This window comes from Symphalangus syndactylus, chromosome 12 (genome assembly GCF_028878055.3).
Source record: "Symphalangus syndactylus isolate Jambi chromosome 12, NHGRI_mSymSyn1-v2.1_pri, whole genome shotgun sequence".
Classification (NCBI taxonomy): Eukaryota; Metazoa; Chordata; class Mammalia; order Primates; family Hylobatidae; genus Symphalangus; species Symphalangus syndactylus.
In genome coordinates, this window is record NC_072441.2 from 125,827,528 (window position 1) to 125,847,281 (window position 19,754).

Sequence of the window (19,754 nt, forward strand, 5' to 3'; positions counted from 1 at the left end):
GGCTGGTATAATGTTTATTAATCTAATCTCCGTAATCAACAAAATGCCTGGCACATAGTATACTCAATAAACATTTGCTGGTTGAATGATGAGAATCTATTAAAGCTTTTGTTTTTTTAATCTCACATTTTCTCTATCTCTCCTAACTTTTTTTCCTTCCCTCCTGTCTCAAGGGAAGAATTATCTCCCTGTAACTGTGCTTTTGATCCTGCCCCCTCACATATTTGCCACTAATTTTAGAGAACATACTTGCCTTTTAATAATGTAAAAGGTACCGGGGTCATCATGAATAACAAAAATTATTTACTCCATGTATCAACTGCATACAAACCTGTGCTAACTATAAGGTGATCCTGACAGAAGCTGGTTTCCTTAATGTTTTATCTCACTTAGGGAAAAAACAAAACAGAACTCAGAACATGCAAGTGGCATTATCTTCCATCTAAAGTTTTGGTTAAGTGGGACTTCCAGTTGAAAAAAAAGGCTATATAATGAAGTTTTTACAGTTCTCCAGTGCATGAGTCAGATCAGTGGACTTACTTCGCATCAATACTATGAATTAGCAGAACAGATCTGTTTTTACTAAATGCAGTTTCATGGAACAAGACGCCTCTTCAATGGACGGTAGCACTGTAACATCACTTTTTAAACATGAAGACAGTCTACGAAAAGATTTTTTGATCTCTAATTACCAAAGTGGAACACTGGCCTGTATGGACCTCTATATGATAATGACTGCTAACTCTATTACATAAGCTGTGTGCCAGGTGCCATTCTAAACTCTTTACCTGTATAATCCCAATAATCCTATGAGCTAGGTACTCTTGTTATCCTAACTTTCCACTAAAGAGGAAACTGAAGCACAGGAGGTTAAGTGATGAGCCCAAGTCACATGGTAACTGGTTGTGATACTGTAATATAATAAATGCAAATTTGGTATCTGCCCCTCATTCCTGGCACACAGCTCCTAGATCCCTTGGAATCTCCAGATGAGTATCTTTTGTATGTTAATGGCATAATTGATGGCTGGGGGTTTCTAGATAGCCTCAGGATGAGGGGCTGGTCCCACAGAAGCCAACCATGTGATTAGACAGTTGAAGCTTTCAGCCCCCTGCTTAACCCCACCCCAGGGGAAAGGGGCTGAAGGCTGAGTTGATCACCAATGGTCAACTGATGTGATGAATCATGCCTACGAAATGAATCCTCCACAAACACCAAAAGGACAGAGTTCAGGACGCTTCCAGAGAGGTGAACATGTGGAGGTTCCTGGAGGCACCTGAAGAGGGCCGGGAAGTGCTACACCTTTTCTCCCATACCTTGCATGCTTCTCTTCCATCTGGTCATTTATCTGTATCCTTTGTAATATCCTTCACAATAAACGGATAAACCTAAGGAAACTGTTTCCCAGAGTTCTGTGAGCTGCTCTTGCAAATTAAATTAATTCGATCTATGGAGGGGGTTGTGGGAACTCCAATTTATACCTGGTCAGTCGGAAGCACTGGTCACAACCTGGGGCTTGCAACTGGCATCTGAAGTGGGGGCAGCCTTGTGAGACTGAGCTCTTAACCTGTGGACCTGATGCTATCTCCAAGTAGACAGTGTCAGAAATATCATACCGACTTGAGTTTAAGGGTAGAGACTTAAAAAAAAAAAAAAAGGGTTTTTTTTTTCCCTTTACACTGGTGGAGCCAGGACTTGAACACCAGAAATCTGACTCCAGGGTCCAGAGTCATAATCATTACACTATGCTGCCTTTATATATATACATTTATAGTACAGGATTTGTCACACACTGTACAAGAATTTGGCTACTGTACCTTAACTTACTGGACAAATACTTTAAACATGTCATGGTACAAGTAAGAGCAACAAACATTAATCGATTATAAAAGAAAATGTTTCATCTACATACTGGAAACAACTGGAGAAAAACTTGTCCATTTGTCTATTTATCCCAAATGGCAGAGACACCACAGAAAAGGATATTGATGGTTTCATCAAGGTCCTCTAGATCCCACTCAATGCTCCGGAGGTTGTTTCTCAGCTCGTTGGTGGTCCAGTCGATTTCTTCCCTTGTTGCTGTGGAGGGGTCCTGGAGGAGCTCTGTCCATCTCTGAAACAATCCCTGGGCAGTGTTGACTGCTTTCTGTACCTCTCTGTAATCAAGACGAGGCAAAGGAGAGAAATCACAGAAAACATTCCATGGACAAGTTACTGCACGATTTAGGTTAACATTTATGATCATACACCATCCTCAGCAACCACCATTCCCACAGAAGGCTCTTCACAGACAAATATCAAAGTTCAAAACTTTGATACACAGTCTGAGTATTACGTTCTCAGCTGATGCTTGGAATACAATAGCCATTATTTAAGCAGCTACAATATCAAGTTTGTTGGGGAAGGACAAATTTAGTATTTTTCTGTGAACAGACTATATGTAAAAGTATAATGAAGCAATCCTACAAATTAACTAAAGGGCAATGAGCATTCCCACATGCTTCCACTTGGTGTGATAGTATTAATAAGTTATACTCAGATGATAAGTCCTAATATGGCCTTTCTTTTCTTGGTGTGGGAGGAATGAGAATGCTGGAGGGAAGGTTACTCTTTTTTTTTTTTTTTTTTTTTTTGAGACAGAGTCTCGCTCTGTCACCCAGGCTGGAGTGCAGTGGCGCGATCTCTGCTCACTGCAAGCTCCGCCTCCCGGGTTCACGCCATTCTCCTGCCTCAGCCTCTCCGAGTAGCTGGGACTACAGGTGCCCGCCACCACGCCCGGCTAATTTTTTGTATTTTTAGTAGAGACGGGGTTTCACCGTGTTAGCCAGGATGGTCTTGATCTCCTGACCTCGTGATCTGCCCGCCTCGGCCTCCCAAAGTGCTGGGATTACAAGCGTGAGCCACCGCGCTTGGCCGGAAGGTTACTCTTACATAGCTACCATTTTATTATAGGTTAAGTATTTTAATCTGAGAAATTTTTAAACCCAAAATCTCATTCAATTTCCAAACATTATTAGCTTTAAATATACCTACTTTCCTTAATTAAGCAATACCATATACCAGATTAGTGTTTGTTTTTGTTTTGTTTTTGAGACAGAGTCTTACTCTTTCGCCCAGGCTGGAGTGAAGTGGTGCGATCTTGGCTCACTGCAACCTCTACCTCCCGGGTTCAAGTGACTCTTCTGCCTTAGCCTCCCAAGTAGCTGGGATTACAGGCGCCCACCACCATGCCTGGCTAATTTTTGTATTTTTAGTAGAGACAGGGTTTCACCATATTGGCCAGACTGGTCTCGAACTCCTGATCTCAGGTGATCCACCTGCCTCAGCCTTCCAAAGTGCTAGGATTACAGGCATGAGCCACCACGCCCAGCCAGATTAGTGTTTTTCTTGTTTAGAGAATGAGACTAGGCCATTAAGTGCTATGATCTAGCATGCTTTTAGATTAGATATAGTCACAAGATTTTAAGAACTTTTACCCCCACCACTGGGCCAATATCCACCATTTAAATGTTATAATCTAATACTACCACATATAAAAGCCAAAAAGGAGTCATTTGATAATCATATGGTCTCTCATGTTCAAAGATGATAATCCCACTGCTTCCGAACTATAAGAACTGTTTTGATCCTTCTATGATTTCTTCTGGAACAAAGACCACAAAAACGTGTTCTAGCTGATTAGGGTGTTTGTTGTCTATGGCTTTAAGACAGAATTCACACGCATCCTATACCCTCTGACATTTCAAGTACTGGAAAAAAAGTGCTAACAAAAATGAAGAAAAGCACCTTACAATATTTAGGTCTATGGCATACTGATGAGAGCTAAGAGGCTGAACATTAAACAGAGAATACAGCTTCTAGGCGCAGGCTGAGTAAATAAGCAAACTATATGGACAACAAATCTACCAAGGTCTATTCACATCTAGTTTACGGCTTAGGCAAGTCACCTCATTGTTCCTTTCATGTCAGCCTTTAAACTTTCAGTGCTAATGAGAAACCCTATTTAAGATAAAATGGGGAAGAATTAAGTGAGGTGCAAATCTACTTCTTTACTCTTTATTGGATCTGGGTGATTTAGTGGAGAAAGAGCTATGTATCATTCCTTAATGCAAAGTAAGTCATCCTTTGGTATCCTCGGGGGATTGGTTCCAGGACCTCCACAGGATACCAAATCTGCAGATGCTGAGTCCTTACATAAAGTGGCACAGTATTTGCATATAACCTATGCACATCCTCCTACATACTTAAAATCATCTCTAGTTTATAATACCTAATGTAATTTAAATGCTATGTAAATTGCTGTTATACTGTATTGTTTAGGGAATAAGAAAAAAAAGTCTGTACATGTTCAGTAGAGGTGCAACCATTCTTTTTTTTTACTGAATATATTCAATCCTGAGTTGGCTGAATCCACAGATTTGGAACCCACAGAGATGGAGGGCTGATTGCACTGGTTTATTTGTAAGTACTGACTATCATCTATGATAACGGAAGACAGAGTTAAAGAGGTTATCTGTAAAGACATCTTTTAAAGAATATAAAATGTATCAATTTTGTAAAGTAAATATGAATTCCTTCTTGAGAACTAGAAGCCTCAAACCAAGAAGCCTTGGGCTAGGGCTTAGGTTTGTTCTCCACCAGCAGCACACAATTATGATGCTGGAATTAAATTCTAAGTAGCAATCTATGAACTTTTTTGGTCTCAGGAGACTCCTTTGAACTCTTCAAAATCATTGAAGACCCCAAAGAGCTTAGAGTTATGTGTACTATATATCTAATGCTATTTACTATATTAGGAATTCAAACAGACATTTTAAAAATATTTGTCAACTTTAAAATGTGAGCTTACATGTTAACAATGTTTTTTAAAAATTCTAAAACAAAAAAAAATGTAGTGAGAATGGCACTGTTTTGCATTTGTGCAAATCTCTTCAATAAATGTGGATTCTCATATCCACTTCTACCATCAGTCTGTGGACATACATTTTGGTAGAAGCATATGATGAGAATCCAGCCTCATACAGATACATACTTGGAAAAGTGAGGAGAATTTTAATAGTCTTTTCGGACAATTGTGGATGTACTTTTTTGATAGTATACCAAAACTTGACAACTGGCTGTTAAAGGTTAGCTGCAATGTGGATCCTAAAACTGTATTAAAGAACTTTTTAGATTTTCTTATTTTACAGTAATAATTTTCTTGTTTTTCTTAGTTTACCAAGTAAAATGGGAAGGAGTATCTCAGTCATTAGGGAGCTTTGTTTCCCTTATACTATGATCCACTGGTCAATCTTGTACAGGCTGAGATTCCGTTATCCAAAATGCTTGGGACCAGAAACGTTTGGGATTTTTTCAGATTTAGAATATTGGCATTGTACTTACCAGTTGAGCACCCCAATCTGAAAATCCAAAATCCAAAATGCTCCAATGAGCATTTCTTTTGAGCATCTTGTTGGTGCTTAAAAAGTTTTGGATTTTGGGACATTTCATATTTGAGATGCTCAACCTGTACTTTGGATCTTTTACTTTTGGATGATTTTATAACATCATGTACTGGTCAATAGGAAAGTATTAGTCTACTGAGTATTGCAGAACCTCCAAATGCCAGCTCATTTCAATACACAGTATCCAAAATCATATTTGTTACTATCACCACCAATTTCATCAGAAAAACTTAAGTACTAGAAATCTGTAAGAGCACAGTAGTTGATATAAGCTTTCTAAAATTCTGGTTTTTTTTTAAACAAAAGGCTCTAATTTTATCACTGATAAAAATACTGTCATTCATTTTCCATGAAGTGACAGGTTCACCTCATTCATTTGTGAGAAAATATCTCGAGAATTTTTTAGATAAATTTGAGATTTAAGAAAGCCTGCAAGTCTGAGTAACCAGTTTGTCATTCTCTCCAGTAAAAATGAGATTTTGCTGGGGGGAGAAACAGCTATTTCAACACACAACTCAATCACATAAGTGCTTTTCCTAGAGACAACCATTTTACTTAACAATACATCACAAAAATGCTTCACGCACACTTCCATTTTGCCAGTGGAATATTAAAATATATACTAAGGGAGAAGATATTTACAAACTATATATCTGATTAATGATATATCCAGAATATATTTTTTAAAAACTCTCAAAACTTAATAAGAAAAACCCAATTAAACAAAGCCAGGTGCAGTGGCTCATGCCTGTAATCACAGCACGTTGGGAGGCCAAGGCAGGTGGATCACTTGAGGTCAGGAGTTCAAGACCAGCCTGACCAACATGGTGAAACCCCATCTCTGCTAAAAATACAAAAAAATTAGCCGGGCATGGTGACGGGTGCCTGTAGTCCCAACTACTCAGGAGGCTGAGGCAGGAGAATCACTTGAACCTGGGAGGCAGAGCTTGCAGTGAACCGAGATCGTGCCATTGCACTCCAATCTGGGTGACAGAGCAAGACTGTTGTTTCCAAAAAAAAAAAAGCAAAAGATTTGACCAGTCACTTCACCAAAGACATACATATGACAAATAGCACAAGAAAAGATGCCCAATATCATTAATGATATGCAACTTAAATCTTCAATTAGATACTACTACATATTTAGAATGGATTAAAATGAAAACAAAACTGACAATGTGACGTGCTGGAAAGGTGGTGGGGTAACTGGAATTCTCATAACTTACTGGTGGAAAGGCACAATAGTACAGCCATTTGGAAGAGAGTTTGGTTGTTTCTTAAACATATATTTACCATACCAGAAAGTCCCACTCCTAAGTGAAATGAAAATTTATGTTCACACAGCCTGCACATTTTTATAGTAGCTTTATTAATAACAGCCAAAAATTGTAAACCACCCACATGTCCTTCAACTAATGAGTGGATAAACTGTAGTATATAACAGAATACTATTCAGCAATAAAAAGGAACAAACTACAGCTACATACAACAACATAGATGAATCTCAAATGCATCAGGCTAAGTGAAAAAAGTTAGATTCAGAAGGCCATGTGCTATACGATTTCACTGACATAACATTCCGGAAAAGGCAAAATTATAAGAACAGAAAACAGTTCAGTGTTTTCCAGGTGCTCGACATGGGGGAAGGACCAGAAGGCATACAGAGAAACATTTTCGGGCGATGGATCTGTGCTATATCCTGCTTGTGGAAGTGATGATTACACAACTACATGAATTTGTCAATTTCACAGAAGTGTACACCAAAAAGGTTGCTTTTTATTGTAGGTAAATTATAACTTTAAAAAAATGAGAAAAATTATACTTGAGGGTCAAGATTTTATAAAATTATTTTTACTGTTTCATGAAGAATATTCTTTTTTGAGACAGAATCTCACTCTGTCACCCAGACTGGAGTGCAGTGGTGCTATTTCAGCTCACTGCAACCTCCACCTCCTGGGTTCAATTGATTCTCCTGCCTCAGCCTCCCGAGTAGCTGATATTACAGGTATGCGCCACCACACTCAGTTAATTTTCATATTTTCAGTAGAAACGGAGTTTCACTATGTTGGCCAGGCTGGTCTCAAACTCCTGACCTCAAGCGATCCAACCAGCTCAGCCTCCTAATGTGCTAGGATTACAGGTGTGAGCCTCTGTGCCCGGCCTCATGAAGAATATTCTTAGGGTAATATGACTCTTTCCTTTTTTTTTTTTTTTACTGTTAGTACAAGGTGATGAGGAATACCACAGAAAGCATGGCACAGCACCACTGCCTTGATTTTTGGTAAGGCACCAGGAGTTTTAGCCATCATAGCTTTGGCACCATCAGTGCAAATGTCAACATGGTGAAAAAGGCAGATAATATCTGAATATTATCATGAAAAGAGTTTTGAGCTGGTAGATCCTTCTGTGAAAGGATCTTGGGGATCCCTTGTGATTTACAGGCCATGCTTTCAGAACTACAATGTCTTAAGACACTGATAGACTGGAGTCGAGGAGTGTGCATGGGTGGATTCTAGTAGCACTGAGTGTGAAGCCAAGGAATCCTTAAGTATGCAAAAAGTAAAGCATGTCCTGAGGAAAAAAATGAAAGAAATGGCAGGAATTAGAAAAATGCTACAAAGCAATTGCAGAATAAAGCTCAGCACCCCACAGGCCTGACCGGCGACTTGGCTTATTCCACTCTAAAGCTCTTATTTTTAAAAAAAGAGATTCATGTTTAGTTTTCATTTAGTAACACAGACATAAGAAAGGTAAACTAGTCGTTATTTCACATTTTTAAGATGGATGTTTTAAGGGGTCACAAAGGTGGAAATTGCCAGCAATGGCTCAGATCTTGAAAGACGGCCAGAATCTGCAGTGTATCAGGGAATCCCATCTCAATAGCAAGCAAAGAGGTCTCTCCAAGTGGAAAACCTCCCAACTGTTCTTCCAATATCATTTCAGTGTTAGCCTGAAAAAGAAGGCATGAACTGGAAGCAGAAAACAATGTTGGTCACAAGTCTTATTTGGAAGCTAACCATTAATGGTAACCAGAATTTTCTAAAGCATGTGGGATTTCTAACAGCTTCAAGAGCCACAAGACACACCTAATAATGTACAAATCTAACCAGGGAGACAACCCTCTCAATTCAGAACCACTTGTAAGTACTTGCAATTAAAAACTGAAGATTATTTGGCATTCCAAGTAAGTCAATTCATAAAATAGTAGCATATAATCATGTCACCTATTTGAGATTTGTGAGGGTTTTTACAAGAGAAGTGCCCATCTACTTGATTTCACATTTCTTTCTCAGGAAAGGCAAGGGAGTTGTTTCAGTATCAGTTGGCTAGTGAGGCATGACCCACAAATGTCCACTCACCACTGTTGTCTGTTCTACACAACTAGCCTGTGTGAGCACTGCACTTTGGGAGGAGCACTTCACTTTGAGGAGCACTTCCTGCTGAGTGAGCAGCTACAACTGCTCACTGCTTAGGCAACAGAGATCCATTTTTGTCTGTCTCTAGAAAGGTGACAATCACAGATAGTGCTTCTTTATCCCTTATCTTTATGTCTGATTTAGCTATTTTTTCCCCAACTATGTAATCAGAAAAATTAAAGTTTGATACCCAGAACTTTCCATGAGGGAGTATACCATGATGCAGTATATACCTTGAAGCAGGTATACCTTGAATTGCCAGAGTTCTTCAACTTAGCAAACTTCTTGGTAAATAACAATCTGCTCACCCACAGCTTGGAGAATCACATCTGGCAGCATTTCACTAAAAACTTGCTGATGACTTTCCTAGGAATTATAGTTTTAGCTGCTGACCCAGAGAAGCCTTTTTCAAATCCTTGAAAGAGAAAGACGGCTATCTCCACACATCAAGCATATCTTACGCTATCCGTCACACATGCTGCCCAAATCAGTCTCGTCTGATACAGGTAGCATTTCGTGGATACCAAGAGCCAGTGTTGGCAATTCTAGGGATGTGGCTTTTCCCCCTTGCTGTCTACAAAACAGCCCATCAAAATCATGGAAACTGTCATCTTCTCATGGACTAAACTCCCTACAGACACCAGAATGAAGGCTCCTCACGGCAATTCACCACAATGCCCACAGGACCACTCGCAATGCAGAGCTTTCCCAGTAAGTAGCTGTCAAAAATGGAAACACTGCCCACATCTTTGAAGAATGTATCTTGGGAAAAACAAAATAAAGTCAGCCAAGCATCCGGATTCTTCCATTCTTCTTCCATTCTTTTTTTTTTGAGATGGAATTTCACTCTTGTTGCCCAGGCTGGAGTGCAATGGCACAATCTCAGTTCACCGCAACCTCCGCCTCCCAGGTTCAAGCGATTACCCTGCCTCAGCCTCCCGAGTAGCTGAGATTACAGGCATGCGCCACCATGCCCGGCTAATTTTGTATTTTTAGTAGAGACGGGGTTTCTCCATGTTGGTCGGCTAGTCTCAAACTCCTGACCTCAGGTGATCCACCCACCTTGACCTCCCAAAGTATTGGGATTACAGGCATGAGCCACCACCGTGCCCAGCCGATTCTTCCATTCTTCATAAATAAAAAGGTGATTCTGGCAAACCAACCTCATTTATTTTTGAAGTTAGCCCAACATTGATCCCTCGTCATTGATAGTTGAGCCTCTTCCATACAACCTCCCAATCTGGTACACCACCAAACTAGCCTCTGGGGCCACAAGCAATACATCCAGATGTCCAAAAAAAATTCACAAAGTTTTCTTACTTGTATCTAACCAAGTTTGCCAAGTAAAATGAGAAGAAAGAGTATCTCAGCCATTAGGGAGCTTTGTTCCCCAGTATTTGTCATTCAGTTGTACCAACAAATTGCGTAAGTGTAGCCGCAACACCCATCATCCTTTTTCCTGTTGTGGTTGAGATAGGGTCTCATTCTGTCACCCAGGTTGGAGTGCAGTGGTGCAATCATAGCTCACTGTAATCTTGAATTCCTGGGTTCAAAGGATTCTCCTGTCTCAGCCTCCCAAGTTGCTAGAACTACAGGTGCACACCACCACGCCAAGCTAATTTTTTTAATTTATCGTAGAGACAGGGTCTCGCTGTTGCCCAGGCTGATCTCAAACTCCTGGCCTCAAGTGATCCTCCTGCCTTGGCCTCCCCTTCATCGTTTTGATTTATCCTTTCTTCTTTGCCCATGCTGGCAGACTCTGAATTGGCATCTGTTCTAGTTATCGTGGTTGTTTAACAATGACCCCAAAATTTAGTGGTGTGAAACAACCATTTATCATGTCATGGAGTCTGTAGATCAGGAATCAGACACAGCAGAGCTGACTTGTCCCTGTTCCACAATGTCTGGGACCTCAGCTGAAAATATTAAACAGGCTGGGGCTGTAAAGGCATCACATCTCTCCATCTCTCCACAGTCTGCACGCATGCTCTAACAGAGTGGCTTCAATGTAACTGGACTTGTTACATCTTAGCTGAGGGTAGCCTACACTTGTGTCCCAAGATGAAAGATGCAGACGGAAGGTATAGTGGTTGTCTTTTATGACTTAAGCTTTAGGAGTCAAGCAGCTTCACTTCTGCTTCAATCTGCTAGTCAAAGCAGTTTATAAAGGTCTGCCCAGGTTCAAAGGAAGGGAATACAAACTCCAGTTTGATAAAAGGATGCCAGCTTCACAATTAAATAAAAACAAACAGCCGGGCGTGGTGGCTCACGCCTGTAATCTCAGCACTTTGGGAGGCCGAGGCGGGTGGATCACCAGGTCAGGAGTTCGAGACCAGCCTGGCCAATACAGTGAAACCCTGTCTCTATTAGAAATACAAAAACTAGCCAGGTGTGGTGGCACATGCCTGTAATCCCAGCTACTCAGAAGGCTGAGGCAGAAGAATCGCTTGAACCCGGGAGGCGGAGGTTGCAGTGAGCCGAGATTGCGCCACTGCACTCCAGCCTGGGCGACAGAGCAAGACTCCATCTCAAAAAAAAAAAAAAAAAAAAAAAAGAAAGAAAAAAAGAAAAAGAAAAAGAAAGAAAAGCAACACAGGACAGAACATTTATTGGTGCAGCCATCATTGGAAAAAATACAATCTGCCCAACAACTCCTTTATCTGGGACAGCACCTACTCTGCAAGTCTTTACAGAGGGATCCCCATTTCATCAATACAGTAAAAGAGGCTAGTCAAGGCTGAAAGTTTCCATTCTAGTAATGAAACATGAAAAATTCAGGTTGAGCGAGCCTCTGCAACCACATCAGACTCCCACTCCTCACTCTTCTCCAACTGGTTCCTGCCCCATACCCCACAAACCTGGTTTCACCACCAATCTCTCCAGAAAGAGAGGAGCTCTTTTTATTGCTTGCCTTCTACATTCACATAGTTTGTATTTGAAAGGAAACACATGCACACCCTTTACTTGACTTTATTGCCATTTCCAAATTCAACCACACTGTGACATATTTTGTAATTACTCTTGTGAAAATGAAACATCATTTTTACTCAGCTACCTACAATTATATACAATTTTTGACCCTAACTTACTGCTGCTTCCACAACTCCACCAATGACACTGCAGGTCAAAGTCGCGAGTGAATTTAACTTGTCCTCATTTTTGGTGCACTTGACACTATGGCCCATTATATCTATTTGCTTTAAACTCTCACTTTCTCTGTCTCTGTGACATTGTGCTGTTCTAGTTTTCTACCAGTTTTCTCCTTCCTCTTCCTCCACTGGATCCCAATGTTTCCCAGCACTCTTTTTGTGGCCTCTATGTGCTCATCAGCATTCACAAGTTCAAAGCACCCCTCTTAAGGTGATGACTCCCCCACTATACTTCCAACCCTAACCACTCAGCCAGGCTTAATACCTACATTTTTAGCTGCCTATAGGATCATTCCATTTGCCTAAAACCAAATTAATCATATCCTCCCTACAGAACATAATGTATTCAAAACAAACAAAATAGAAAAATCTGCTTCCCTTTCTAGCTTCCTCATTTTAGCCAATAGTCCCACCATTTTCCAAGTTTCAACACTTGTCTAGACAAGAGTCATTTTTGACTCCTCTTCCTCCTTACCTTGCACAACCTCTACTTAAATCCAATCACTGAATTTTCAGATCTGGAAGGAACTTTCAAGATAATCTAGTTTGTGCTCATTAAACATAAATAAGAGACCTTGGGGCTCAGACATATTGGCTGCTTGCCTCAAGTTCTTCCAACCCTGATTATAAGACACCTTCTATTACCAAGACTTATTTAATTGCATTTTTGCAAAGCTTCCACACAAATCTTTTTTTTTTTTTTTTTTTTTGAGAGGGAGTTTTGCACTGTCACCAGGGCTGGAGTGCAGTGGCGTGATCTCAGCTCACTGCAAAACACGGTTCAAGCAATTCTCCTGCGTCAGCCTCCCAAGTAGCTGGGACTACAGGTGCTCGCCACCACACCCAGCTAATTTTTTGTATCTTTAGTAGAGATGGGGTTTCACCATGTTGGCCACGCTGGTCTCGAATTCCTGACCTTGTGATTCGCCTGCCTTGGCCTCCCAAAGTGCTGGGATTATAGGCATGAGCCATAGCACCTGGCCCACAAATTTGTTTTCTTTGTAGAATCAGAAGATCTGGGTTTGAACCCTTAAAAGCTGACTATAAGCAAGTGAATAGTAACTGCTAGTTTAAAAACTGCCTCCTGATTTAGAATTTATGATAGAAATCAGATTAAATTTAAACTCCTCAGGCAGGTATTCAAACCCCCTCCCACTCCTCCTCCTAACCCAAACTAGCTGACTTTAATAGCAAGCATGGTTTCTCACTAAAACAAATTCTGTTTCAGTTGGCAGGTCTTCTTCCCATCTTTGTCTTTCTCTTTCCTGGTTCTTGACTTCCGCTCAGTTGTTTCCCCAGCCTAGAAGAGCCTTACACCTCAGCAGACACTTCCTTTAAGGCCTAGATTGACCATCATTCCCAGCATGGGTCTTTCTTTTTTTTCAATCTCCACAGCATCTCAACTCTACTGCAAAATCTTACACAATATATCTTTCACATATCTGCATAGTGTTCTCCAAACTAAGGAGCTAAATAATATTAAACATTCAAATTTATAATAAAGGCTTGCAAAGTTGTTCTCACAACGAAACACTGGATTCTGCTTTTTAGAAAGTATTAAATTTGATTTACATTCGATTTTACTGGGCCAAAATTAACAAACAAGCGTTATTTTTTTCACAGTGACTATACCAATAAACAGTTTTTCAACAGTGAATAGAATGCGTGATGCCCTCGAGGAGCTCATAATCTAGTGTTAATAAAGCTAGACATGCAGACAGAGAAGGTTAAAGGACACAACATAACATATACCATCTTACTCATCAGCTTACTTATGTCATTATTTCAACATCAATCCACAGCCAAAAACCTGGAAATAAAACTATTATCATGCTGGGTGCGGTGGCTCATGCCTGTAATCCAAGCACTTTGGGAGGCCGAGGCGGGCAGATCACCTGAGGTCAGGAGTTCAAGACCAGCCTGGTCAACACTGTGAAACCCTGTCTCTACTAAAAATACAAAAATTAGCCGGGCGTGGTGGTGGGCTACTCGGGAGGCAGAGGCAGGGAGAATTGCTTGAACCCGGGAGGCGGAGGTTGCAGTGAGCCAAGACGCACCACTGCACTCCAGCCTGGGTGACAGAGTGAGACTGTCTCAAAACAAACAAACAAAAAAACCATCCTTGGCTGGGCACGGTGGCTCATGCCTGTAATCCCAGCACTTTGGGAGGCTGAGGTGGGCAGATCACAAGGTCAGGAGATCGAGACCATCCTGGCTAACTCAGTGAAGCCCTGTATCTACTGAAAATACAAAAAAAAAAATTAGCCGGGCGTGGTGGCGGGCACCTGTAGTCCCAGCTACTCAGGAGGCTGAGGCAGGAGAATGGCGTGAACCCGGGAGGCGGAGCTTGCAGTGAGCCGAGATTGCGCCACTGCACTCCAGCCTGGGCGACACAGTGAGAGTCCGTCTCAAAAAAAAAAAAAAAAAAAACAACTATCCTCATCAGACACACAAAACCTCCAAAGCAATAAAATAGCAAAGAGCCATGATATTTGTGCCTTTTATCCACAGGAGTGGCTCACTTATACTCTATCTCCACATGCTCAGTTACATGGTTTTCTTCAGGGTCTGTCTGATTAGAAGTTGCAGATTCTAAAAGGAGGCTAATTCTAAAAATTTGCCAACAAGGGAGGAAAAAAACTACAGAACTAAATAGTCAAAATGGGTTCACTCAACAAACACTGAGTACATCCCTACTGAATACAAAGATGAAGACTACAAGATTTAAATATGGTATTTTCACCTGGTAGATTAGTGAAGATTTATTTTTTTTTTTTTATTTTTTTTATTTTTTTTTTTGAGACAGAGTCTCGCTCTGTCACCCAGGCTGGAGTGCAGTGGCGCAATCTCGGCTCACTGCAAGCTCCACCTCCCGGGTTCACGCCATTCTCCTGCCTCAGCCTCTCCCAGTAGCTGGGACTACAGGCGCCCGCCACCACGCCCGGCTAATTTTTTTGTATTTTTAGTAGAGACGGGGTTTCACCGTGGTCTCGATCTCCTGACCTCGTGATCCGCCCGCCTCGGCCTCCCAAAGTGCTGGGATTACAAGCGTGAGCCACCGCGCCCGGCTGAAGATTTTTTTTAAATAAAAATCCCAGTAGTACTGGAATCAAGGGAGTTGGGTCCCTCAAACACTTTGAGGGGCAGGGGGGAATATTCTGGAAGACAACGTGGTAGTATGCATCAAACGCTTTGCTGTGCCTGCCCTCTGAATTAGCAATTACGCTGCAGGAATACAGGCTATGAAAATCAGAAACAGCAATACAGACCTATGACAAGTAGGCTTATCACCACATTAATTGTGGTGTGATCATAAATATAATTTATCTTCCAGGATGAACATTTATATGACAAAATACAATGCAGTCATTAAAAGCTGCCACCCAGAAGTCTGAAGGATATAAAGAAATACAGATGAAAATGTCATAAAACAGGCCAGGAGCGGTGGCTCATGCCTATAATCCCAGCACTTTGGGAGGCCAAGGTGTGTGGATCACCTGAGGTCAAAAGTTCAAGACCAGCCTGGCTAACAGGGTGAAACCCCATCTCTACTAAAAATACAAAATTAGCCAGGCATAGTAGCGCACATCAGTAGTCCCAGCTACTTGGGAGGGTGTGGCAAGAGAATCGCTTGAACCCAGGAGGTGGAGGTTGCAGTGAGCTGAGATCATGCCATTGCCATTGCACTCCGGCCTGGGCGACAGAGTAAGACTCTGTCCCAAAAAAAAAAAAAAAGAAAAGAAAAAGTCATAAAACCATATATAATGTATAATCCCAATTTTTTAAATGACCATATTTTATATATAATATATATTTATAATAAATATATAAATCCTGGCCTTTCCACGTACAAGCTTATAAAGTTGAAGTTTTTTTACTAAGTTTCATTCTCCTTTTTGTGAAATGATGACAATAATAATACCTACTTCATAAGGATAAAAGAGCAATCCCTGTTGTGGGATTCTGTTCTGAACAGGACATTGACAATGTCAAAACCTCCCAAAAGGAGCTTCAAACATTCAAGCACTAACCACTGCATGTATAAGTTACAACAGCTTTCTAACTGGTCTCCTTTTTCATCTTTCCTCACACTGATGCATCCAACACTACTACCAAATCAATATTCCTAAAATCCTAATTTCATGTCATTTCCTTGCTTTAAAAATCTGTAACGGCCTCAAGATGAGATTCTCTTTAGGCCAACATAACTTGACCCTATTTTACCTGCACTGGGAAGTAGTGACAGTAGTGTGAAATCAGGTTGTTCTAATTTGAAGCCTGAGTACACCACTTATTAGCTGTGTGACCCTGGGCAAGTAAGTTAACCCCTCTAACACTTCCTCAGCTTCTCATCTCTAAAATGTGGCTAGTATTCATCATATGGGTGTTTTTACAGAGTGAAAATTCATATAAAGTGCTTACTTGGCACTTTATATGTATGCCTGGCACTGGAGATGCATCCTTTAAATGTGAGCTGTTACTACTACTTCCCTAAACTGTCTACTCCACCTGGGCTGCTCTTCTAGATCATTTCTAACACACATTGCCCAACTTAGGCCTTTTGCTGGTGGTGTTCTCACCCATGAGGCACCATTCCATCACAATCACCACCACCAACAAAGAGTATGTGTTCAACATTTACACTATTTATTCAAGGTGTAGGCTGGAAATACAGAAAAAAAAAAAAAACCGGTCCCAACCGTCAGAGCTCACAGTCTAATAATGAAAGAGAGACAGAGGACGAGGTCCAATAATTAGCGGTGACAAAGGAAGCACTTCCTGGAGGCAAGGGAAATGCTTACACTGACTCCAGAAAGCTGCGTGGGTGAATCAGGCAGTGTGGGTGCATGCAGAGTAAGAGCATCCAGTACAGCAATCATAGTCACTGTACTGAGTCTGGCACTGCTGGAGTACTAAGGCTAAGGGAGAGCAGAGGCTAGATCAGTGAGGTCAGGAAGTGTTGGCACTTTATTCTGCAGGCCAGCAGCAGCCACTGAATAATATTAAGTAGGGTACACCTGCCTGGGACTCTAGAAAAGCTTACACTGTGCTGTCCAACACGGAAGCCACATACAACTACTGACTGGAAATGTGGCTAATGTGACAGAAATTAAATTTTAATTAATGTAAACTTGGTAACTGATACGCAATTCAGTTATCAAAAAACTTTTATGTATGTTTGGAACAATTAAGAGTATGTAGGCCAGGCATGTTGGCTCACGCCTGTAATCCCAGCACTTTGGGAGGCCGAGGCAGGTGGATCACAAGGTCAGGAGATCGAGACCATCCTGGCTAACATGGTGAAACCCCGTCTCTAGTAAAAAATACAAAAAATTAGCCAGGCGTGATGGTGGGTGCCTGTAGTCCTAAAAATACAAAAATTAGCCAGGTGAGGTGGCACACACCTATAGTCCCAGCTACTGAGGAGGCTGAGATGCAAGAATCGCTTGAACCTGGGAGGCAGAGGTTGCAGTGAGCCAAGATTGCACCACTGCACTCCAGTCTGGGCAACAGAACAAGACTCTGTCTCAAAAAAAAAAAAAAAAAAAAAAAAAAAAAAGAGTGTTTAATGAACTTTAAATACAGATCAATTATTTCTGATGAAAATTTAACATCCAAATTTAAATGTGCGGTAAATGTAAAATATGTATTAGATTTGGAAGACAGTACAAAAGTAAAATATCTCATCAACAATCTTTATATTAATCACATGTTGAATATTTTGACTATATTAGAGATTACATTAGAATTAGTGTCACCTGTTCCTTTTTATTTTACTGTGGCTACTAGAAAATGTAAAATGACGTACGTGGCTGGCATTATACTTCTATTGGACAGCAATGATCCAATAGATCCCAGGACAGCTGAAAGAGGAAATGAGACCAGAAGCAGGAAGAACAATTAAAAGACTCTGATAAGCATCCAGGTAAGAGAGACAGGCCTGATTATCTAAATTCTGCCCATCTTCAAAACCTAAGTCAAGATACCCTACTGCCTCCAAAAGCTTTCCTAATCCTAACAACTCCCAAGGAGTTACCTTTCTCTGAACTCCTGGGGCACTTATCATCTGTAGCATTCACTTCAACACTTATTCATTTGCCACCTGTCATTTCTACTTAATTTTGGGGTGATTTGTTTCTCAGATTAGACTAGAAGCTCCTAGGCTAAGGGCCATAACTTAGGCACCTTTAATTTTTCCATGCTGTGTAATGCATTTTTGATACTTTTAATAAACACAGGTATATGACTCCCCAAAAATCTGGATACACCTTCATGGGTGACTTTACCTTTCCACAGCAGAAGGTAGAGAATCTCTTTTCCTTCAAGAACCTTAAAGACAGGAGCTAAAATGATGTAAAAGTGAATCAAAACTCCAAGCCAATGTTCCGATAAAGTAGTGATATTTAATCAGTGAGCAAGCATTAGTAGACTGTATTGGATACCATCAAGAAAAAAAAATGCCACTACAGCAGAATTATTTAGGCTTTTGACAAATTCCATAAAAAGTCAAACAAAAAATTTCTGATCATCTCTGATCTCTACCGCCAGAGATAACCTTTGCCAACCTAAGCATTAAGAATTTTCAATCAAGGAAAAAACATCTATTTTAAAAATTAACCCCTAAATCAATCCTTCTAATAAATATCACATTTTCCAGGTAGGGAGCCACATATTACCAGTAAATTTACATCACAGCATTTTCCCATCTAAATTAGAGTAAGGTGAAGAAAAAAACCTTTCCAGGGAAATACTAAGACATAGTACAAATGTATTTCACTGCAACATCGATAAAGTATTTCACCTAAAATACCATCTAAATTTTCTACAACACTTGACTATACAACGGCCAGCTTGCACCACTAGAGAAATAGGAAGCTAGCAGCAACTAGTAAAAAGCAAGGGACATTCTGTGGTGATCAGTACTGATCTGGGAACTTTGTAGTTTTCAGATTTTTCATGTTTGATATCTAAAACAGAAAACTGACAAGTTTCTAATAAGAAACTAAAAGTTACATCAGAATTGATCTTCTTGCATGTGTTTAATGGCTACGAAGTGGATATTACAAAGTGCAGTTGAAGTTTCTATCTCCAGAGAAACAATCGAGCAATCAAAGATGAGTTAGGACAGCTTATAAGGGAACAGAAGGCAGTTCAATTCTGAAAGGCAGAAGAAATGGGAGAAACCTGTCAAATAGCCTGGATGAAATCAAGGAGTTAACAAGCAACACTCATTTCCTTTAGCACTGTGAGAAAATTCCGGTTGCTAATAGAAAGCTGAGGAAAGTTTGATTTGGCTTGTTTCATTTTGTTTTCCTTCCAAATCATCACTGAGTATGAACGACTGCTTTCCTCTCCTCACATTACTCAGTAAAAACTCGCCCATTGAATTGTCTTCCGGTGCCCTGCTCCCCAGCCTCCCAGAACGGCCCCCGCCCCCGCCTCCCTCCCAGCAAACGTGCTCAGACGGCCTCTGGGCTTGTTGTGGTCTCGCCAGTCTGCGGACAAGCGCTCCAAACTCAATGGACAATGGAGCTCACCCCCGTCAACGCGAACTACAAAGCTCAGGAGGGCCATTTCCCTTTTCCTGCCCACATGCTGTTTTCGCTCCTTCGAAGCAAGGTCCCATGTTCGACTAGACTGCCAGTGTGAGCCAGGACCCGCGTGTCTCCTTCCCCACCTGCAGAGTTGCTGAGCCCCTCGGCCCCCAAATAAATTGTACCGCAGCGCACAGGCCAAAAAGGGCC

General features: G+C 40.9%; 1 protein-coding gene across 3 annotated transcripts in view; it reads right to left on the minus strand.

Annotated features, from left to right (window-relative positions):
* The window catches only part of STX6 (syntaxin 6), a 51,026-nt gene that overhangs the window by 30,745 nt on the left and 527 nt on the right, over positions 1-19,754 (minus strand). The window contains exon 2 of one of the 3 annotated variants that reach the window (XM_055254539.2): positions 1,987-2,156. The exons of 1 other annotated variant lie outside the window; for it this stretch is intronic. In XM_055254539.2, coding sequence (XP_055110514.1) covers positions 1,987-2,156 — 170 coding nt within the window. Of the gene's footprint in view, positions 1-1,912; positions 1,937-1,986; positions 2,157-19,754 lie in introns of those variants that run through there. One more of the 3 variants, XM_063625149.1, reaches the window with a different exon arrangement.